General features: G+C 50.0%; 5 protein-coding genes across 7 annotated transcripts in view; 3 read left to right on the plus strand and 2 right to left on the minus strand.

Annotated features, from left to right (window-relative positions):
- Positions 1–87: 87 nt before the first annotated feature.
- Positions 88–9,511, minus strand: C1QTNF2 (C1q and TNF related 2). Its single transcript, XM_039701631.1, has 5 exons — positions 9,399–9,511; positions 9,174–9,300; positions 5,257–7,193; positions 2,399–2,647; positions 88–1,033 (listed from the first exon to the last, which is right to left on the minus strand). The coding sequence occupies exons 4-5, from the start codon at positions 2,637–2,639 to the stop codon at positions 420–422; spliced, it is 855 nt and encodes a 284-aa protein (XP_039557565.1). The 5' UTR covers positions 2,640–2,647; positions 5,257–7,193; positions 9,174–9,300; positions 9,399–9,511; the 3' UTR covers positions 88–419.
- A 251-nt stretch (positions 9,512–9,762) lies between these two features.
- On the plus strand, positions 9,763–12,682 carry GDF9 (growth differentiation factor 9). The gene is made up of 2 exons (XM_039701630.1): positions 9,763–10,385; positions 11,422–12,682. Exons 1-2 carry the CDS (start codon positions 9,914–9,916, stop codon positions 12,339–12,341), a joined length of 1,392 nt encoding a protein of 463 aa, XP_039557564.1. The 5' UTR covers positions 9,763–9,913; the 3' UTR covers positions 12,342–12,682.
- Positions 12,683–15,218: 2,536 nt separating this feature from the next.
- Positions 15,219–16,248, plus strand: LOC120498646 (cytochrome b-c1 complex subunit 8). The gene is made up of 2 exons (XM_039701636.1): positions 15,219–15,537; positions 16,028–16,248. Exons 1-2 carry the CDS (start codon positions 15,384–15,386, stop codon positions 16,120–16,122), a joined length of 249 nt encoding a protein of 82 aa, XP_039557570.1. The 5' UTR covers positions 15,219–15,383; the 3' UTR covers positions 16,123–16,248.
- Positions 16,100–22,867, minus strand: part of AFF4 (AF4/FMR2 family member 4) — a 53,050-nt gene continuing 46,282 nt past the window's right edge. The window contains exons 22-25 of one of the 3 annotated variants that reach the window (XR_005626700.1): positions 22,018–22,799; positions 21,192–21,224; positions 18,736–18,831; positions 16,100–16,508 (exon numbers count right to left, since the gene is read on the minus strand). Coding sequence is in view for 2 of the 3 variants with exons in the window: in XM_039701628.1 (XP_039557562.1) it covers positions 22,477–22,513; positions 22,733–22,799 (104 nt within the window). In the remaining variant the exon portion in view is untranslated. Of the gene's footprint in view, positions 16,509–18,735; positions 18,832–21,191; positions 21,225–22,017; positions 22,800–22,867 lie in introns of those variants that run through there. The other 2 variants (XM_039701628.1, XM_039701629.1) reach the window with 2 other exon arrangements.
- On the plus strand, positions 20,452–22,347 carry LEAP2 (liver enriched antimicrobial peptide 2). Its single transcript, XM_039701637.1, has 3 exons — positions 20,452–20,601; positions 21,024–21,169; positions 22,087–22,347. Exons 1-3 carry the CDS (start codon positions 20,545–20,547, stop codon positions 22,121–22,123), a joined length of 240 nt encoding a protein of 79 aa, XP_039557571.1. The 5' UTR covers positions 20,452–20,544; the 3' UTR covers positions 22,124–22,347.

Raw genomic sequence — 22,867 nt, forward strand, 5'->3', positions numbered from 1 at the left:
GCAAAGCCCAATTCCATTATCAAGGAGTGTGCTGGGGTGTGGGGGAGCAGGCCCAGTGACACAATCTCCAGCATCAGTGGCACTTCCCAGCTCAGCTTGAGGAAATAACTGTTGGTTTCCATGCTTTATTATAACAATGCAATAACCAAAGCATTCTGCACCAGTATTTGAGTTACATGTCCATGGCATGTTGGAATAATCACGGAATACATAACGGGTGGCTTTGGGATGGAAACATTCATGAGGCTGCTGAAAGCCTGGTAGCCTGTGGAAAAGTCTAAACAGCCCATACAGGGTGCAATCAGCTGACAATCCCATAGGCAGACGTGGAATAATCTGATAATCCCAGGCATGTCCCACGTAAGGCCACACTTTGTTGGATTGAGGCCCATTTCCTATTTTTCCCATAGTTTCTCCTTCTACACTTCATTGAGATAATCTTGGTCGGGATAAATCAAGAATCCAGTAAATAAGCTGTCTGTCCAGTAGGGATCATAGAAGAGCCCATTTTGCTCCGAGTAAAAGATTTGCAGCCACACCTCATCCTCCTGCTTCAGCGCCAGGATGGTGGAGCCAGAGGCCACGTCGTGGTTCCCAGTGTTGGCATCAAAAGTCTTGACCCGGTACTGGCCGTTGTGCACCAGCCCGATGGCCAGGTGCTTGTTGGCCAAAGTGATGTCGTAGGTGAAGTAGTAAATCCCCGGGATGCTGCAGATGAACTTCCCACTGGAAGCATTGTAATGCCCTCCCTCGTTCATCAGGATCCTGTCGAACTTGATGGGCAGCCTCTCCCTGGGGTAGCTGGTGGACACGGCCACCGAGAAGGCAGACCTGGCCCTGCTGCCGCTGCAGCTGCAGGGCCCCGGCGGCCCGGGCTCCCCCTGGCTCCCCTTGGGCCCTTTCTTCCCCGGGGCCCCGCTTTTCCCGGGACTGCCCTTCAACCCCTTGGGCCCCCGGGGCCCTCCCTTGCCAATGGCTCCAGCCTTCCCCTTCGGGCCTGGCTTGCCCGGGTTTCCTGTTCTGCCCTGGGGACCTGGAAGACAAATGATCTTATCAGTTCTTATCACTCTTGAGGGAAAGAGCTGATACAGAGAGTGGAAGGGGGTTAGAGCATTGCAGCAGGGATTTCATTTAGCAGGAAGCAATTGCTGGTGTGAGAATCCCAATAAAATCCCACCAGGGGCTGGACTGACTGACCAGCCAGGGTAGGCAGGGAGCTGGTGGGGTAACAGTGGAATTCTGTCTTTTTAAGGATCAAAAGGCTGATTCCATTATCTAGCTCACTTGAGAAAAAGGAGGAATTACAGAACAAGCTTTAAATGCTTGGGTTTTGTAGAGTGGGGCAGGTTTGTGAAGCTTTCAGAGCCTCAGTTTGAGCAGGTGAATACTTTTGATCTCATGTCTTTCCTTTTTCTTTGCTTTTTTTTTTTTTTTTTTTTTTTTTTTTTTTTTCCTTAATTTAAAAACAATAAAAAAAAAAGCAAATGTCTTCTTTCCCTGTCATTCCCCTACACACACACATACATGCAATGTGCCATCAAATTCTGGGATGGATACACATGCACCAAATACATAAATACACTCCAGAAACCACACCTGGGGCAGGGTGGGGGATTTTTTTTTTTTTTTTTTTTGTTTTTTTTTTTTTTTTTTTTTTTTTTACATTTAGCATGAAACTGTATAAAAACAAGGCAAAAGTAAGCCTAGATGTGGTAAAAAGCCCAGCCCAGCCCAGCTGGGGGATGACCTAGCAAACACAGGGGCCAGGGGCTGCCTTGAGATGGGAAGGGAGCTGGGCTGGCAGTGATTCCGGCTCGGTGGTATCTGATTTGAGCAAAACCGTGAGGATTTATGCAGTGTCTCTTGACCTGCTGCTAGCAAGTGCAGATCGAAATGCAGCTGTGGCTGGAAATCTGCTCTGCAGATTGCCGGTCTGGGGCGGGAGCAGGGAGGCAGCCGCAGCTGGGCTGCCTGGCGTTGCTGAGGCAGGAGTGCTCTCTAGTGTGGCACAGGGAAATCTCCGCTGTCGCAGGCTGCTCCTGCTGCCGCTGCCTCGGGCACAGCCCCGCCTCGGCTCTGTTTGCTCCGCGCTGGGGCCAGCGCCTGTCCCGTTCCAGGCTCGGGGCAGCCGGTGCTGCCTTTTCCCACTCGGCTCTGGTTTTCCTGGGAGCAGGAACCCGAGACAGCTCCGTGTCTGCTCTAGAGCCCTGAGCAGCGCAGGGCCAGCCCCACTGTGTCACACGATGAACCCAGCACAAACTGCAGCTGCCGGGACACGGAGGAGCCCCCGGGACAAGCGGGACCGTCCGGAGGAGGCCCCCATCGGGTGGGGCTGTGGAGGGGCTGCTGCCCCACAGCTTCCACCCTTCCACTGCCGTGTCGAGCGCCTCTCGCTTACCTTCATCGCCGTGCTCGCCCTTGTCCCCGTCCTGGCCGTCCTGGCCGTCCTTGCCCGGGAAGCCCATCCTGCCCACGGTGCCCGGAGCGCCGGGCGCGCCCGGGGGCCCGGGGGGCCCGGGGGGCCCGGGCAGGCTGCAGGCCAGCTGGGCTCCCTCCTGCAGCTCCCGCTTGGCGAACTCCCCCACGATGTGGTTGGCCACGCAGGGCACGGTCCAGAGGAGCAGCACAGCCGAGATCATGGCACGGCCTGCGGGGAGCGGACGGGATCAGGGAGCAGCCGGGGGCACGGCTGGCATGGTGGTGCAGAAACTTGCACCAAAATGAGATTCTTTGGCTTGTCCTGGCAGGCTGGGGGAGCTGTTTGCTTTGGTGTGATGTGATTCCCAGGACTTGGCTCACGGAGTTTTCTGGGTCAGGCCAATATTTGTATCAAACTTACTCTTCTCCAAGCCTGTATCTGTGGCCATCCCTCATTTCAGTTTGCTCCCTGAGCCTCTTTTCTCCCAAAACACCAGGAGCAATGGCACAGGGGTGCAGAAAGCAGCTGCTTGGGAGCAGGGCAGTGGAAGAAGGAGAAGGGGTTTGGTGTGGACATCCCCAGCATGACCTGCCCGTGGTTGGGTCACTGAGGTTTCTTCAAAGCACAAAGCCCATCATGTGATGAGGACAGGACTCAGAAGACAGGCTGGGCTTTGGGCCAGGCCTTAGTGCCTTTTGCCTGTCAGATGAGCTGAGCCTCATCCCCTTCCCCACTGCAGCTCAGCTTTAGCAGCTCCCCAGTACTGTTTTGTGAAACTCTTGCACTGGAAATAAGATCTTAAAGCACTGGGTAAATTCCATGTTGGCCTTAGCTCTCATCCTGCTCTCAGCTCCTGAGGGTGGAAATGCATATTTAGATGCTCCAAATCCAGCCAGCTGATCCTACATATTTATGCTCAGTTGGAGCCCCCAGTTCTGTGATATTATAATTAAGAACATGCAGAGGAGAGGGAAATGCAAACCAGATCCAGGGATGGATTTGGCTGCTTAAGCCCTTTGGTTCTTCAGCTCTGATTTGCTGCTGCTTGGTTTAATGTGAGATGGAAAACACCACCCAGTGTTCATGTGGAAAGTTGAATGAAGGCTTCTGAGTTCATGGGAAGGGAAACAAAACGCCTGTGGAGTGGGAGATGACAAGGCAAGCTGCATCCCTGCTTCCCAGGAAGGCCTCCAAAGGGGCAGAGCAGTGAGAGGTGTCTGGAGGTGGATGTGACTCACAGGGAAAAATGCCATTGTGGAGCATAACCTGGAGAAAAGCTGGGAATGCCTCATGTGGAGAAGAAAGGTGTGAGAAGGATGGGAGGCAGCTCCTCCTGTGGCAGTTTCTCACCATAATCACTTCTGTTCCCTTGAGACAGCCCAGCTCATTGACCTGATGGGATCAAAAGTGGCAAACAAAATCCCCCGGGGTCGGGAGCTCTGTGGGACCAGTTCTTGGATAAGTGGGGAGGATGCAAGTAGCTGGGGCTGTGCTCTGGCACAGCTCCAGAGCTGGTGCTAATTAATGGCACCACAAGAATGCTTCATCCCATATCCCAGCACTGTGTGTGGGATGCAAAGCACCACCACTTCCACAAGAGCATCTATAAATAACCTCTTCAAGAAATCTTCTTGAAAGAGAACAAACCTCATGCTGTTCCACCTTAAAAGGAAAATTGTTCCTTGATATAGAATGTCCGATGAGCTCCAAAAAGCAAATTGGAAGCAGATCAGCATCTCCCCTCTCCGTGGTGTGGGCAGCCAGCCCAGCACAGGAGGCTGTGCAGCAGCAGGGCTGCTTTTCCAATGACATTTTAACCAATGGCTTTGCCACCAGGGTTAGAGACCTTTGGGCCATGACCAATGCCTGTTATGCATTAAAGAAGTGTTTCTGTGAGAAAAGATCCTGCCTGGAAGAGCCAGGATCAGCTGTACTTTCTGCTGCTTCCAGGGCAGCTGGGCTGAAATCCCAGAGGAAAATCCCTGAGGGTTGCCAGATGCAGGGTTTGGTGGCATGTGCAGTGACGATGATTTTTTGGCCACTGAAGCCACCCTGTGCCATGTGGTGGTGGGAATAGGAAACTGAGGGAATTGCTGCTTGGAGGGAGGCAGGAGCAGGGACCCAGCAGTGAGCGAGCACTGTGACTTTCTTCTCTATTTCCTTTCAGTATTCAAGGCTTTCTCAAATAAAACATCCATCTTTCTGCCTCACACTTTCCTAGTGTACCTCAAGGTGTCTTAATTAATCTTCAAGATAATAATTATCCCCATGAGCCTAATTCTCAGCTCTGGAGGTTGCCCTGCAGCGTCCCGAGGTGGAAGCAAAAGGAGCCCTTGGGTGTGAGGCAGATTTCGGTGAAATCGGGAGTGGCAGCAGTGACAGAACACAGGAAATGGGCAGATTTAACTGATAGGGAAGCACTTACACCAACAGGGGTTTGACGTGCTCCCCGCTGCTGCACAAAGCAAAGGAGGCAAAGCAGAGGATGCACCTTCTGTCCTTGGCTGCAGGCTCCGGGAATTCCTGTGCCAGACCTTCCCTAGCCTGGAGCAGAAGCACCAGGAATTGCTGTGCCAAACCCTTCCTAACCCCGAGCTCAAACCCGTCTGGGCAGCTGCCCAGTGCAGGACAGGCTGAAGGAGGTGGGAGCTCCCACAAAAGCGGAGGAATGTTTCCCTCATGGTGTTATTTCTTTAACTGGCAACTGTTGCCTTCATGGATTCCTGTGCAAGCTTTGGAAACCTGAGTGCTCAGTGACTTAGGCCTTATTTGGGAAGTTTTCAAAGCTAAGGTTAAGAGGAGGGAGAGGCAGAGAAAGGAAAAGTGGATCTACTCACCAGCCTGATCTCCTCAGAGATGCTGACAGGCGCTGGCAGCCCCCAGGGCTTCAGGCAGATGTTTTGCTGCAGATCCACAGCCCTGTCCTGCCACAGCAGGGCCTGGGAGGGCTGTGCAGGATTCACTTTGGTCCTTTTTATTCCTGTTTTACTCCGTCTCATGCGTAGTTTGAGCTCCCTGCAGCAGCTCCACTTTGGCTCCACGTTGCCAAAGGCATATTTTTATTATTGTGTAATGGATCTGTGCCTCTTCCTCGGTCACGTGGCGCGGGAGGATTTTTACACACATGTGGCTGGAAAGCTCTTGATGCTTGGGGAGCTTTTCCCTTTCTCCCTCTCCCTCACAGTCCTGCAGGAAAGGCTCAGGGGCTGCCTGGATCCTTTCTGATTGATGCTGCCCCTCTCTGCTGTAGTAACTGCCCACAGAAGCAGGGAATGGGTAACACTGATCCAACAGGGGAATAAATTTTACCCTTTATCCTGGAGCATTAAAAGGAAGAAAATCTTATCCTAGGGGTGGAAACTCACTTGAATCACTCCAGACTTGAATTTAAGGACAAAGCCATGAAGCAGCAGCAGCTCTGCAAAGGCAAATTTGTACCTCAGCACTTCTTCAGGTTGATGTGCACTACCAAATACAACCTTGTCTTAGCGATGGCAGGGCAGGAATGCTTCTGTCTTGGGAAAAGATTGGGATTTTGTTTTAAGCTTGGAAAATAATTACAACCTCCCAACAATTGCTTCAGGTAAGGCAGAAACAGCAGGAGCAGCAGCTGAGGCTGGAGCAGGATGCCCTGGGATGCTGCCAGGGCTGGTATTGACCAGACTCATCTTTGGTTGTGGGTTCCTGCTCTGGCCCCACCAGGACCCCCCATGGGTGTGGGACAGGCGTGTGCCTGGTGGCAGGGCTCCAAACCCTGCCCTGCAGCCACTAAATCCTTTCTGCTCAGTGCAGAACATCAGCTGATCAGGAGAATGCTGGAACTGTCATTCCTTGCTCTGCCCAAATTCGTCCTTCTCAGAGCTGTCGTGGTTTATTTTTAAGCTTTCCCCTGTGCTTGCTTTTGGCACTTGGTGGGAACAGATCTGACATAAAAATGAAGTCTGTATGCAGTTTGCTTTGTGAGCTGGGGCCAGTTGAGATGCTCCTGGGAGGACTGGGAACATTTGGCTGAGGAAGCACAGGGCTGTTTTCGTGCTGTGCTGACAGTCCCACAGAGCTCCTGCAGAGCCAGTGCCCCGGCCCCAGCTCCCTGGCACCGAGCAACCTCCAGGGGAACAGCCCTTCCCAAACCCTGCAATCTCCAGCTTTGCCTGTCCCTGGGAAAAGGGCTGCTCTAGAAAAGCTGGCTCACCTCTGGCACTGGGGTGAGCACAGCTGGGACAGACCAGACACTGCTGGGAGGACTGCTCTGGAAATTGGTCAGAGAAAGTCTCACGTTTTGCTGGTTCCTATGAATTTGTAAGAACCCAGATCTGGTGCTGGGCCCCTCTGCTGGGTGTGGGCCAAAAGGCTCAAGGCATTGCATGTGAAATAGGAAACCAGGTGAAATCTTCTGTGGGCTTTGCTGCCATGCAAGTGGGATGGGTCTGGGAAGCCACAGTGGTTTCCTGATGGTGTGGAAAAGGAACAGCTCCTCTGCTGCTCCTACCCATGGCACCTGTGCTTTGGGATGGGTGTGACACGGGCCAGGGACAGAGGATGCTTGGACACACAGCAATCCTGCCAGGCAGCTCCATGCAGGAGCAGGGAATTCACAGTTCAGGGTGAGTTTGTGCCCAGGTCTGCAGCATGGGGAAGGCAGTGAGAGCCTGACCTAGTTCAGCAGCATGGGGAGAAACTGCTGGGAAGCTCCTGCTGGGCAGATGGAAAATCTGTCTGTGCTGCACGGCCAGGGCTGGCTCCACCGGGGTCCCAGACAGCTCTGCTGAGAACACTTGGCAGCACAATTTGTTAAATAAACAAACTGCACAGAGAATCAGTGCAGCCTGAGACTCGGGCTCAGTGCTTTTTGTGTCAGTGAGACACTGCAGGGGACATTCAGCAGATCTCATCCCCTCTGTGCAGCTTTTTAGCAGAAGCCTCTGTGCTGTGACTCCCGTGGTGTCCCCAGGGAAGGGGGCTGGCTTGGGGACAGGTGTGGGCTGGGGGTGCAGTCCCTGCCCAGGATGCTCTGCCTGGAGTGGGGAGGGGGAAACAACTCAAACAATGCCCTGCTTGAAAAGCTGTCAGTGAGTGGAGAAGGGGTTCACACTGCTTTTGGGGTGAATAATGCTAAAACCAGCCTGACCCACGGATCCCAAAGTTAAACATCCTGAGAGCAAGGTGAAAATGTGGCAGATGATAAAGTGCCCGATAAAGGAACAAGCAAGTGATGCTACTGACACCTCACCCAAAGCTGCTGAGCTGGCACAGCTGGCCCAGACACATCTGCCTGACAGCCCAGACCCACTGTTTAACAGAGAGTTTTCCAACACACCCCTCTTGGAGAGCGTGTGGAGATTCCTCCCTGGAGTGGGGACACTCCTCAGGGCTGAGCTAAAGAGATTTGCCCACTGTCGTTGGTCTGGATAAGTAACGCCATCCTCTAGCTTATACTTTTTGCTGTCTTTAGTATAATTGCCTCAATATAACTGCTTTAATATAAATGCTTCAATTTTGCTTCAAAACTAGTGCACTGTACTATACTAGTAGTTCTGGCTACCCATACTGGCTAGCAAATAATTCTGTTTAAGGCCTTTTCAGTCTTATCACTAGCATGATAAATCATTTATTTCTATATAAATATATCTGGTTTGTCATCCTTAATCCTGCAGGACAAAGTCACCTAAAGGTTCATTCACCCTTTAGTGTTGCTGTGCACGTGCTGTGGGGGAGAAGTGGGAGTGCCTAAATGTAACCATCAGTTCCCAGCCCAGGACAGGGCTGTGTCCCAGCCTGGAAGGATTTCCCCTTGTTTACCTTCTGAGAACTCACTGGTTTCATTGTTAGGCACTGACCTTGCAGCCACGACTTTGTAACCAAATAAAATGATTCAGCAAGTGCCAGAAGAGCTGAAATTCACACCAAGGCTGGAGGCAGCTTAAAACCCAGCAGTAACAATGGGAGTGTGCCTCACCACAGATGAGTGTCAGTGCTTTGGGGGTTTGGGGACATACTAAAGGGAAGGAAGAAGCATTTTTCCACCCAACAGGCTTTCAGTCTTATTGTGGGATGGTGATTTGAGTAATTTTTATTGCCCTGCGTAAAAGCAGTTTGGAAGTCTGTAAGCAGCCTACAGAGAGTGATTGTCCCTCTCCAAAAGCCCCCATAAAAATGAGTCAAAACCCTGTTTAAACTTAAAGGATGCCCTTGAGACCATTAGCTCTGCTTAGGAGCTGCAGCCCTGACCCATTAAGATAAAAATAAATAGAGCTTATTTTGGGAAGACGGAAGTGGGAACCAGCCCAATCACCAGTGAGCCACTGCCAGCACTGAGCAGATGCTGTGTAAAGCTTGGGGTTGATGCTTTTTGTTCCATATACCTTCTCCTAACAATTCAAAGGAAATTCAGTAAATTCTGTAATTCAAAGTAAATTCAGCAACCTTTTTGACTCACCACAATTGGCATCTGCCTTGATTCCAAGTAATATAGTTAGACAAGAAGGGATTTCTGAAAACACCTTGTATTTCCCAATCACAAAAATCCTCCAGCCCCCCTGCTCTGGAGTTTGCAGCACCAGACTTGCACCTTAACCACATCCAACAATAATGTAAAATAAACAAGACACCAGCAAAATGAGAAACAATTTCCCTACTCCCACCTTAAAGCCACAACTGAAACCCCATGACGGAGATCCTGCAAGAAGGACCAGTAGAAAAAATTTCTGAAAAAATAACTCCAATCTGGTGTACAGCAGGTGACCTCAAACCTCACCTCAGGCAGCAAACAGGGCAGGTAACACCAGCAGACTCCATTTTCACAATTTTTGATTCTTCAGAGATTTCTTTGCTCTCCAGCTTGTAAACAAGAGCTTCTCAGGCAGGAAAATACACCAGGGAAGCTGAAAGAGATAGCAACAAGCTTGGCAAACTCAGCTTTCCACTGCAGCACACCAAGGCAAGAGGGAGAACGTCTGGTAGAACTCCTAATTTAAGCTACCTGTAAGATGCTCTCAAAGCAGCCTCAAACCTTCTTCCTTAACAAAACCCATAACTTTATACCCAGCGAGCAGGTAGGGGCTGGATTGTTCCACTCAGAGCTGGTAAAACTGCTCCACCAGCACATGGAAAGAGGCCAAAGGCTAAGAGCAGTAATATTTAGCTTTATATATTCTGCAAATAAACCAGGATTAATTAGAGCAGGCAACACTAACGCCTCCCCAGCTCCCTCTGCGGGCTGGCACTCACTCCCAGCCTGTCATTTCCCATGTGAAAAAGGTTAACTCAGAATTAGTATCTCTTTATAATAATCCTCCAGGGCCAAGGCTTAGCCCAACTGCACTGAACCTGTGGCTTCAGGGGCCAGCTGCAGACCTTTCTCTTTGCTCCCTAATCAGAAGGAAACCTCCCTCACATTCCACAGCTGCAACCTATATAAGGGATGGGGCTCAGGCCCTCTTGTTTTTCCTCGAATACTTGAGGGGAGCTAATCTTTCATCTGGAGCCCTGGAGAGCATGGCGAGCGCTTGGAGGATTTGCGTTTGTTTGTACTGCTGCTTGCCCTGGCTCTCTGCTGGCACGCAGTGCTCGCCCCGCTCCAGGGGCCGGGGGGGCTCTGCGGAGGCCCCTGCGATTTTGGCAGTTTCTGAGGATGCTGCCGGCCAGCAGGGCTCTGCGGAGGCCCCTGGGTTTTTGGCAGCTCCCGAGGATGCTGCGGGGCTGCAGCTGCCCCAAGGTCCGGCCCCAGCCCATGCCCTCCTGCCCCCGCTGCTGAAGGTGCTGCGCGACCGCGGCCCCCGGGGCTGGCACAGCGAGGCGCCGCGGCTGCAGCCGGACTCCAGGGCCCTTCGCTACATGAAGAGGCTGTACAGGATGTCTGCCACCAGGGACGGCATCCCCAAGGCGCAGCGAGGCCGCCTCTATAACACGGTGCGGCTCTTCACCCCGTGCTGGGAATGCGAGCACAGCCCGGCGCACCTGGGGAAAGGTAGGTGTGCGGTGCTGCTGGCTTTCTGCGTGTTCTGTGCCCGCAGCAGCTGATAAAAATACCTCCTTCCTTCCTATTTTAGTTCTGGAGGCTCCTCTCCTGAACTGGGGGAGTTCTTCATAGCCTACTTCTCCTTGAGTGGGTACTAGGTACAGACTTTACAGGCTGGGGAGCACCACACAAGTGCTATGTACAAGGCATGCTGATGTTTCAGGCTGACTCATCTCCTCATGAGTCAGAAAAAGCCACAAGCAGATCTGAGCGAAGTAAGAAAAGTGCAAAAAATGCTGAGGTATAATGGGCAGTACATTTCCTTCTGCAGCCCATCTTGGCTTTGCTTTTTTCAAAGAGCTGCAGCGCTGGTATGAGACTTGTACCAAGCTGCCAGAACCCACTGCCAGAGGCTCCCCTCCTTGCCTGGTACATTTGCTAGAGAAGAATAATGACCAAAGCCTGAAGGGAAGAGCAGAATTACCTTTTAAATCAGGCTCAGAGCTGGGATGGCTGGGCACACTGTAATTTATGGTGCTTCCATGGCTTTCTTAAATGTGGGCTGATCACAACAACAGCACCTAGAAATCGTTGGCTGTTAATCCTGCTGAGGTGACCTGAGTTCTCCTGACTCGGGTTTTTCTCTAGAAAGACAGATAAATACCAGCATTGTGCTGCTGCACAGGAACAGCCCTTTGAGGAGGAGTTCATGGTTTGTATCATCTGGAGTGTTTAGTTCCTGTTACCACACACCAGCACTAAAGAGACAACAGCTGACCTCCTCCTCTGCTGGTTCTTTTAAAGAAATGAATCCTAATAACTGTTAAAATCAGGGGTTTTCTTTTTTTTTTTTTTAAGATTTCTTAATTTTTAGCTCATATGTCCCTGTCCAAAGTAGAAATTTCACACAGTAAATGTAAGGGAGGGCATTGAAATTGTTTTCTTATGCTGCTGAATGTTTTTTACTTATCCACCACAACAGTATTTATGTCTAGGTGGAACAATAAGACATACTAACATGACAGGAATCTGTTTCCCTTCCCAGGAGATGTTCACTCGGTGGATTTAGTCTTCAGCTTGGATCGTGTTACTGCTCTGGAGCACTTACTCAAGTCTGTCTTGCTCTATTCCTTTGACACATCTGTTCCCATTTCCTCTTCCATTACCTGCATCTGCCATTTATCCCTTAAGGAACATGATTTTTCCAGCCAAGTTTGTCCCAGCATTTCCCACTCTTTAGCTTTTAGCCTGCACTTTGACGTTAGGAAACGCAAATGGGTGGAGATGGATGTGACTTCTTTCCTCCAGCCTCTGATTGCTACGAACAGGAGGAATGTGCACATGGCTCTGAACTTCACTTGTCTGACGGGTGACCCACAAGGGAGCACGAAACTGGAAAACGCTGTTGACGTGACACTGGTTCCCCCTTCCCTTCTGCTGTATCTGAATGACACCAGCGAGCAAGCTTATCACCGGGGGAGCTCCCTGGGGCACGGCAGGAAAAGCAGCAGCCCGCTTGTGGATCCTCCCAAGGGCGACCAAGGCAATCCCCAGGGTAAAAGGGCCTCTCGCCAGCGAAGGAACGAGAACCCCAAAGCCGCCTCGCCTCGCAACCTGAGCGAGTACCTGAAGCAGTTTGCGCTCCCTCCGCACGAGTGCGAGCTGCACAATTTCCGCCTGAGCTTCAGCCAGCTGCGCTGGGACCGCTGGATCATCGCCCCGCACCGCTACAGCCCGCAGTTCTGCCGCGGGGACTGTCCCCGCGCCCTGGGCCACCGCTACGGCTCGCCGGTGCACACCATGGTGCAGACGCTCATCTACGAGCGCCTGGACCCCTCGGTGCCCCGGCCCTCGTGCGTGCCGGCCGCCTACAGCCCGCTCAGCGTGCTGACCATCGAGCCCGACGGCTCCATCGCCTACAAGGAGTACGAGGACATGATCGCCACCAAGTGCACCTGCCGCTAGTGCGCCCTGCCCCGGGAGGGGTGTGCGCTGCCCAGCACGGATTGTAGTTTGGCGTTCTCAGGGTCCTGCCGCTGCCATCCGCCGAGCAGCGTTGCTGCAGCTCCGGGAGCTGGGAGCTAGCACCGAGTCAGCAGAAGGGGGTTCACATCAGAGCACTGCTTTTTGTACTCACTCAGCCTTTCTCGGATGTGCAATTAAATGTAAATAGTGTCTTTTTATCAGGAGAATGTTGCATTTAAAATGGGGGAAAGGTTTCAAGTACTAAATGTCTATTTTTAAACTGCTTTATTACAGATTTAAAAAGAAAAGAGATGAATAAATGGCTATCACACATACCCTGACATGCAGTGCCTGCTACTGTGCCTCTACAGAAACCTTGTGTGTGGCATCTCCAGCAATGACTAGGGAGGGGAGAAAGTCTTTAATGTCAGGATTATTTCTGCAGTTTTTTATTCTCTTCCCCTACCACATTCCAGCTCTTCCAAGCAGGGTGACAAAACCCTTCCTCACAGTTCTACAGTTAACAGGTTGGTTTTTTTGCTTTTCTTCTGTTGCACTTTTTGGGCTTTCTCAGGTAAAAGAAGGGTAAGAATTTAAGGGCAGCTGTGGGTAATTTGTGAACACTAAATCAAGGCACGTTTTTGGTAACAATTGGCATCAGGTGAGGCTTCCGTTGATTCAAGAATGAGGAGCAGCTGTCTATGGGGTGAGGGCAGAGGATTGTCCACTGGAGCCACACTGCCACTGGCTTCTGAAGCAGGAAGAATTGTTTAAAAACTTAATCCCCCAAAATGGCTTCTAAAAGCCTTAAATGTTGATGTAAATGCTGTTCAGTGGGTTTAATATTCTGAAATGTGGGGCCACAGTTTTATTTCCTCTCACAATGAAACTGTAGGAGGTAACAACTGCCTCAACTCTAGATGCTTTCACACCAAATTTTTGCTGTAATTGATTTATTATGATTTATTTTCTCCTCCTGGACTTGGGGTTCATACACAAAACCTCTCAGCTTTAGTGGGGATTTTTCTTGTTTGTTTGTTAGTTAAAGGCTGTGGAGCAGCACTCTCTTGTAAAACTTGTTCAGAACATCCTTTGGCTAATGGATTAATGAATAAATGCTGTACCTTTCTGCACTCAGCCACCCGAGCAGCCCTACCTGAGATCCTGAGCACTTCCAGAGGCTGGGAATTCAGCCTGGCAGGGCAGGGACTGTGAGAGGTGTCTCTGGTTCACCTGGTCACTGAACCCACGGATGGTGGGGTGTCTGGAGAGCTCCTGGGGCACAGATCTGCCCCAAAAGTGAGGATCCTGCTCCAGCTTTCAGTCTCTGACTGCTGAAATCAAAGTGCTCAAAACAGAGTCCTGGTGTCACATCAAACCATCCTGGTGCCAGCACTGTGGGCAGCTGGGTCAGCTTGGGTTGTACCACTCCTGCTTTTCCCTCCAAACCCTGGGAATTTGGCTTTGCTCACCTGCCAGAAAAGAAAATAAATTGAATTGTTTCCTGAGACAAGTCCTTCTAATTATGTTGAAATGTCTAATGTAGTGCAATAATCCTAATATATTCTAGTAGTCCATTAATGGGTATAATCTTTAATATAGTATAATAATTGCAATAATATATTAAATATGTGTAATATATTGTAATAATTCCAATAATGTTGAACCTAATATATTCTAACGAGAATTCCAACAATGTTGAAGATGTTTAACATATTCTAACAAACATAATATAGTGTAATATTAGTTTATATAATGGCAAATATGTCTAATATAGCATAATGATCCAAATAAAGTTAAAAATGTGTAATGCAGTCTAATAATTCTATTATAATTCAAATAATGGTAAAAATGTCTCATATTCTAACCATTCTCATCTAGTCTAATAATAATTCCAATAATGTTAAATATGCCTAATAATTCTAGTATCTAGTAACTTCAATTATGTGGAAGATTATTATATTCTATTAATCTTAATAATTATCCATTAATGTGGAAGCTGATATACTATTATAATTTGAATGGATTCTAATTATAATTGCAATAATGCTGAAGATCTCTAATATAGTCTAATAATAATTTAAATAAGTTTGATGTTGAATATATTCTATAATTCGAATAATATGGACTATGTCTTATATAGTCAAATAATTCCAGTAATAGTGAAGATATCTAATATAATCTAATAGTAATTTCAGTTATGTGGTAGGCGTGTCATGCATTTTAATACTAATTCCGATATTGTTTATGATGCTCATTGCGGGCGGGGAGGGAGTGGAGGTGTGGCGGAATATTTAACCTTTAAAAGCCTTTTCCGGCGCAAACTCTTTCATAATTCCATTTTCTGCTTCAGACATTTTGCGGAACTCCACAATTACCACACAAAAGTGGGTTTTTCCTCAGACCATTCTTTATTTTCCATCGGAGCTCCACAATCGCCACACAAAAGCGGGATTTTCCTCAGACCATTCTTTATTTTCCATCGGAGCTCCACAATCACCACACAAAAGCGGGATTTTCCTCAGACCATTCTTTTCCATGGGAGCTCCACAATCGCCACACAGAAGTGGGTTTTTCGCCAGACCATTATTTATTTTCCATCGGAGCTCCACAATCGCCACACACAAGTGGTTTTTTATCGGTTATTTATTTTTGGCGGGTTTTCCGCTCTGAGGCACCGCCCCGCTTTCCCCTCACTGCGCAGGCGCCTCGCGTGACCCCCCCCCCCCCCCCCCCCCCCCCCCCACACAAGGGAATTCCTTCCCAATATCCCTTCTAACCCTACTGCCTTCCGCCCGCCCCCCCCGCGCCCCCCCCCCCCCCCCCCCCCTTTCTCCCCTCAGGACGGGGCCCGTTAGTGGCGCACATCATTTATTACAAATCGCCTGTTAAAAACACACTTTAGTATAACTGTGATTCATTTATCGCCTCTACCGTTTATTACAAACGGAAAGGCAGCTGGCGGTGCCCCGGAAGGCCTCGCCGAGGCAGTTCCGGGGCGGGCGGCGGCCATTGCGCGGTGACCGAGGGGACACCGCGGCCATGGGGAAGCACTTCGGGAACCTGGCGCGGGTGCGCCATGTCATCTCCTACAGCCTGTCGCCCTTCGAGCAGCAAGCCTTCCCCAATGTCTTGTCGCACGGCGTCCCCAACGTGGGCCGCCGCTTCGCCTCCCAGGTGTTGAAGGTGGTGCCCCGTGAGTACAGGGGGATTTATTCTTTTTTGTACCCCCTTCGCAGTGTAAATGTGGGGAGGGGGAAGCACTGGGGCAGGGTGTGGGTTTCAGGAGGGAGGTGCTGAGCGCGGTGCGGTGTCCCCTCACTGCGGTGTCCCCTTATTGTGAATATTCCATTCTCCCAGTGTCCCCGTGTTGTGAAATCTCCTTATTCCAGTGTCCCCGTGTGGTGAAATCCCCTTATTCCGGTGTTCCCTCCCTGCAGTGAATTTTGTAGGTGTTCCATCACTGCATCGTGTGCCACTTTATTGTGAGTGCCCCCTCAGTGCAGTGTCCCCTCACTGCATTATTCCCTTAGAGCAGTGTCCCCTCATTCCACTGTCCCTTGATGGAGAGTGTCCCTTTCTAGCAGTGTCCCCTCATTCCACTGTCCCTTGATGGAGTGTCCCTTTCTAGCAGTGTCCCCTCGCTGTGGTGTCCCCTGACCGTGCCTGTCCTCTGTCCCTGCCAGCTCTAGCCCTCGGTTACCTGATTTATTCGTGGGGCACGCAGGAGTTTGAGCGGCTCAAGAGGAAGAACCCGGCTGACTACGAGCACGACCAGTGAGCAGGAGCAGTGACAGTGCCCACGAGGCTCCGGAGCTCCCCGGGACCTGCTGTGCTTGTTCCCATGGCTGGAGGGGATTAACGGGCAGATAAGCCTTGGCTAATAAAGTGTAACTTTGCCCCATGACTCTGTGTGAAATCCGTGTCTCGAGCTGTTTGAGGTGAGGAGCACCAAATCCCTCGTCTGGTTCTCTCTGTACAGGCAGATAATCAGGCTGAAGTTCCATGTGCTCGGATGTTTTATCTTAGAGCACTTCCAGCCTTGGTAATTCCTGTTTCTTTGAAATATTCCTCAGTATAAAGTGCAGCAGGGGCTGGTTTGAAATTGTTCCTTGTCCCCTTTATTTTTCCCATCACTGGCTGCTGCTTTTCCTTCAGCCTTGAGATCTGTGAAAAACAAACACTCCCTGGGCTGGTATTGATTAAAGCTGGATGGGCTGGCTGGTGGCTTGGGATTTGGGATGGACCCTGACCCCTGGCTGGAGGCTCGCTCTTCACGGGAGCCCCGGGCAGAGGATGAAGGGAACAGGTACAGGCTGCACCACGAGAGGTTTCATCTCTGTGTAACAAAGGAATTTTTTCCAGTGAGAACAATCTGTCCCTGGAACAGCCTGGGGTTTCAGGAGGTGACTGGACGGGGTGCCAGGTAACCTCCTCTGGGCTCCCTTCCCACAAATGCCTGCACCAGCTGATCTGCCAAGGTCCCTTCCAACCTGGGCTGTTCTCTGATCCTGTGATTCTCATTACCTAGTTATGCTAATGTTAATTGGGTAATTAACTACACCTGTATCTGATCAGTGGTAAGAGACTGCATCAGAACCTACTTGAAAACTGCCAGGAGAAGCAAGACTGTTTAATGCCTGAAGATTAAAAAATCAGCTGCTGCTAATAAACTTGACACAGGGTGACAAATTCACCTTGTGTCTCTGAGTATAGAAACACCTCCACTGTTGGAAGCTCAGAACACCTGGCTGGTTCCTTTATCCTAAATTTTCCCTCCCAATGTTCCTCTGACTTTCCTCCAGCTCCCATCCCATGCAGAGCAACACGTTGGTGTTCCTGCCGTGCTATTCCTGGAGCTGTCCTGGGAGTTTATCTTATCTGCACGGCAGGAATGACGTTTCCCTGTGTGCTCAGGGCTGGGCTGTCAGGAAGACAATGATGCTCAGGCTCTCAGTTCAGGAAGCTGGGGCGATGCAGTTTTTATAGCTCAGTGCTGGAGTATTTTGGGGATCAGAGCACGTGAGACAGCTCAGCCTCTTGTGTTTCCTCCAAGCACTGCCTGAGGCTGGCATAAGTAGCAATAAAATCAATCAGCCAGTGCTCCCAAGTTGTCCCCAGAATATCCCAGGTTTAGCTGCATTTTGGGTCACTGGTATTTTCTAGGCAGCTTAAGCAAGTGAGGGGCAACAAACTGGCTGCTGTGGCTGTGAGCTGGCAGAGATGTACAGAGGCAGATTTATCCCAGAAGAGACCTCAGCCCATCCAGTGCCATCCCTGCCATGGCAGGGACACCTTCCACTATCCCAGGCTGCTCCAAGCCCTGTCCAGCCTGGCCTTGGGCACTGCCAGGGATGCAGGGGCAGCCACAGCTGCTCTGGGAAATGTGTGTCAGGGCCTCACAGGGAACGATTCCCAATATCCCATCTCAGCTGCCTCTGGCAGTTTGTCTGTCACTGTGCCTGTATAACAGTCCCTGTCCCTGAGGTGTCTCATTCAGAACGTGGTGTCCTGCCGCAGAGCTGCTGGCCTCAGTGACAGCCCCCGTGAAGCGGTGCCTCAGCAGCCCTGTCAGCGAGTGCTGCCCCAGCACTGCCCGGGGCTCTGCCAGGTCCCTGCTCCTGCTCACAGACGGCTGAACTGTGCCTGGCCCAGGGGCCAGACTAACGCAAACAGAGGGGCAGTGGCACCGCGGCCACGCGCCAGGCACGGGCAGCGCCGAGGGACAGGGTCAGCGCCCGGCTGCTCCACCTGCAGCCTGCTGCTACCCTGCCCAGCCTCCCCTGCCCAGCCTCTGCCCCATCCTGGCCTTGCCCAGCCATCCCAACCCTGCCCTGCCATCCTGTGACTGTGCCCACCCCTCCCAACCCTGCCCACCCCTCCTAACGCTGCCCTGCCATCCTGTGACCCTGCCCACCCTTCCTAACCCTGCCCTGCCATCCTGTGACTGTGCCCACCCCTCCCAACCCTGCCCTGCCAGCCTCCACCTCGGATGCAGGCCCCATTCCCAGTTGGGATGGCTCCTGCCAGCCCTGTGCCAGTGGGAGTTCGACCCATGGGCATTTCAGAATCTGAACAATGTGCTTGAGAAGTTTTCACTCACTTATTTCTGTTCTCCTTTGGGCGATTATTAGAAGTGGCAACAGAGCAACATATTGTGTTTATTTTCTCACATCTCTGCTGTGGTGTCGTACTGGCCTGCGGGAATTGAGGGCATGGAAAGGACCAGCTCACTTACACTCTTTTTTTCTCAGTTTCTTGCACAGAGTAGTTTGCTGCCTGACAGGGACAATCTGATGCTATTAGTGACCCAGAGGGACAGACAATAATTCTGATCTATCATCACAAAGTACCAGCCTTCCCCAGCCAACAAAGCTGAGAGATGATGACTTACAGAGGGCTCTGCTGCTCTTCCAAACCCTGTGCTTCATGGACGTAGTCAGGGCTCCTGCTCCTGCTGCTTGTCCTCCTTTGTGTTCTACACTAGTGCCTGATGGAAACAGCAGAAATTAAACTCAGTTACATGAAAAGGAAGGACTCCACGGGAAACACAACTGAGAAATTCCCACCCAAATATAAAATAAACTTTTAAAATTCAGCTACTTGTCCGCCATGATTTACTGTCCTATTTCCTTCTCTTCTTAAGATCCAAGAAGGTGAAATAACGAAAATTTTGCTTCCTCCTCCCAGAGAAGCAAAACAAGTAGGGCAGAGGAAGGTGTGTAAGAACCATCCTATGATGGGAATGATCAAATAGTGTTATACACTGTGCTGGGAAGGTTTTTCTTTTCATCCCAGGGAAATTTGGGCTAAGGGGTAATCATCTGACATCGCTGCATTATCTTAATCTAAGTCACTTGCCCTCCACGCTGGCACTTGTGCCTTCACATTAAGCAATCAGAGAAATAGAGCCTGTGACATCCAGATCTGTATTTACAATTTAGCTAAAACAGTTCATTATACACTTACTACTTTATAAAGTAATTTAGTAAAGTAATTATATAGTAATTTAATAAAGTAATCATATTTACTTGAATTCAAACAGTGTGTTCTAAAAGCTGCACACAGTGACACAGGCTGGAATTCTCTATGTCACTCTGCACTCTCAGATGTCTTGACCTGACAGACATGGGTGCCAGACAGAACCAGAGCGTGCTTTGGGTTGGAAAGGCCCTTAAAAGCTCTGGCAGTTCTCCCCACCTTCACTAGCCCAGGTTGCTCCAAGCCCCATCCAACGAGATCCCGCAGGTGAGGAGCCACCAGACGCTGGGACCAGCACAAGTGTGTAGGCAGAGGGGAGATGAGAGGTACCAGCTGTGCTCACACCTGTCTCTGCTGCTGCAACCTCACTCCACAATGGAAAAACTGCATTTTCCTCTCCATGGCAATGAGCCCCTCCACCCCCGTGGGAGCTGCTGGCACTCCTGGAAGCCCGATGGTGAGTGACACAGCTCGGGGCAGAGATGGCTCATCCATGAAACCACAGTTGCACATGGAGCTCCTCAGCTCCAGACAAGCCCTGAGCAGCCTCGTCCATTATCTACCCAGAGATGATTATCTGCGACACCTTGGGATTCCTGGGGAAGAGCTCTGTGAGTTATCACACGTTTTGCATTCCCAAACCCAGCTGGAAAATGTTACACCTGCTTTTTGAGCACTGTGTGCCTGGAAATAAAGGTTAAGCAACTTCCTTATGGTTCTTTCATGTACCAACAGTGAGAAACAAATCAAAAGCACAATTCTCTGCTCCAAATCAGCTTGGCAAGACAACCCTTACCCCTGGTTGGCTAACTCAGAGCTACAGAAGTTAAATTAAGCTTTTGATCTTTACCACAATAATTTGGGCCACCCCCCCTTTTGCTTACAAATAGACCATGGAGTTCTGGTAACATCTTAGGAGGGCTTTAAAAAAAGGAACAGCTGGCACAAGGGGTCAGCACAACTGACCAGACAAAGTACAAGTGGAAGGGGAGTAAATCATTAGCTCGAGTCAGGCCTTGAACCAGATCGCTGCAGCAGATGTAGACTTAGCAATTCCCTCTTGCTCCAAAGCGAACTTTGCTCCTGTAATAACGGGCAGCTGATGCAACGATAAGAGAATGAAGTCTATAAAAATGTAGCTGACAGCCTGGGAAGTCCTGACTGGAGCTCTTTGTGCCTCCTCTGCCCACGGCTGCTCCCAGGGACAGCTCCTGCTGGGAAGATGCACTGGTGGAAAGTGATGGCAGCCCTTCTGCTCTGCTCACTGCTGCTCAGCCAGGTAAACTGAGACCATACTGAAATAAACTATTTAAAGGGCTATTCAAAGGACAGGCAGTCCACAAAAGCTGTTATGATTTGGATGGAAAACTGGCAGGAGCTAAGACATGACAGCAGGGCTTTTTAGAGGATTCAACATCATAAAAATGCAGAGTTACTGCCTAGTGAATACTGGGCTGCTCTGAGCCACAGCTCAGCCAGTGATCCTGCCTTCACTCCCAAGAAGATGGAAACCATCATTAATTTGGGTAGATATTTCTCTGGGGTCAGGCTGCAAGCTGTGCTTCACCCAGAGGGTGCTGCCATCTGGAAACCAGAGAGATTTCAAGTGCTTCACTTGAAACGAAGGCTGTTGAGCTGAGCAGCAGGACGAGGGCGCGCTGCACTGCCCCGTGTGCTGACGCCCACCCTGCTGTGTTTCAGAGCCACGGCGTGTCCCTGTCCCCGCGGCAGCCGCAGCCCCGCAGCCCCCGGCAGCGGCGGATGACGCCCTTCTGGAGAGGAGTGTCCCTGAGACCCATCGGGGCCTCGTGCAGGGACAACAGCGAGTGCCTCACCATGCTCTGCAGGTAAGCACGCAGCAGCTCCCACCTGGGCTCCTCCACGCGGGGTCCAGAGGTCACTCTGTGCACAAAAAAAGATACCAGGAATAGGGATGGGGTAACAGAGTCTTTAGTAAGCAGAGCAAACAGAGCAGAGTCCAGCTCTCCCGAGTGCCAGCCCCAGTCCTTTCACTGCAACCCCAAATAACCTGGCTGGGCAAAGAGAACACAGGGCTCCAGACAGCTTTTAGGCAATTTATAGACCTTTTAGGCAATTTATAGACCTTCCCATTAATCCTCCCTTCTAAACCATGTACTGATGACAAGTAAAAAGCCTGTATTGATATCTTACCCTAAATTAATCACTTTAAGGTGTTACTTAAGCTCATAGTTTAAAAAGCAACTACAACATCAAAAGCTATTCAGTTCTCATTAGGCATGAGCAAATTGTCCAACTACCTATAAATTGATTAGTTAAAATTATTACTTAATGACTGAAAGTTGATTTTGTATGGCACCTGCTGTGTACACACACCAGCACTCAGACAAGATAGAAAAGAGCCATTTTGTACTATATGTAAACAGCAGTAAAAGATAAGTACATCCTATTATGAATATGATATACTATATATAGTATAGTATATAATAATATAGAGATAATATACTATAGGTGTATCCTATTATCAATGAATATTATTATAAATAAGCTTATTTTGTATTAAAAATTATCAGGATAAGTAAGTAAGTAGGACAGGGTGGGGTGCTATACTATGTTTGGAATTCTGATGGAAAACAAAGACCAAAAACTGAATTAAGGCTGAGTAGTTGAGGGGACCACAGAGTGGCTGAGGCCAGCAGTGCTGGCACAGACGTACCTGGCAGCCCAGGCTGAGCCTGGCAGGGCAGCCCCAGCCCCAGTGCCTCACGAGGGTTTTTCTCCCCAGGAAGAACCGCTGCCTCCTCTCCACGGCCTCGGCGTGAGCTGGCACCAAGCACAGCCTGCACTGTTACTGCTCACCATGCTCCACACACTTGGGATGTATTTATTGACTGCTCGGGAGCTGCAAGGGCCTCCAGCAAGCAGAGTATTTAATATTTCTGTCACATGTGCTGATGAAAGGACTTCAAGGAGCTCGAGAGCATCTCCTCCCCAGCCACGCCTCTGGAGGCTCTGGCCAAGCTCAATAAAAGGGCTCTGCATCTCCTCCTCGTTTGGTTTTTTTGTAATGCTTCCTATTATTTATTTGAAGTGTGAATTAAAATATATATTCAGCAAAGCAGCTTGGTTTTCCTTGTATCTCGAGCAAAGTGGATGCTGAGCACAGAGCTGGGGCTCAGTTCCAGCCAGACTTTGGATGTTTCTCCTTCCCCCTGGCAGGAGCATAAAGTAGATCAGGCCCCATCCCCTCCCAATCTTATCAGCTCTCTGATAAAGGCCTGTTGAAAAGAGGGAGCCAAACTGATAATCCTGATAGCAATTCCAATATCCCAAATATATCCAGCAAGAAGTGGAACGAGAACTATTTACTTTTAATTATTTCTAATCAAATTTACTTAAATACATGTCCTAGACTGACTTTTGCCACTGACCTTCTCTCCTGTCTTAAAATGAATTGATCAAAATGTTGTTTTGATGTGTTGGATGTTGACGTGGAGGCTGAAAGACAAAAAAAAATATCAACAAGTCTGGACACACACACTGGATGCTACTTTTCTTTTGTTTCA

Source organism: Passer montanus, unplaced genomic scaffold (assembly GCF_014805655.1).
Source record: "Passer montanus isolate IOZ18808 unplaced genomic scaffold, ASM1480565v1 scaffold15, whole genome shotgun sequence".
Lineage (NCBI taxonomy): Eukaryota > Metazoa > Chordata > Aves > Passeriformes > Passeridae > Passer > Passer montanus.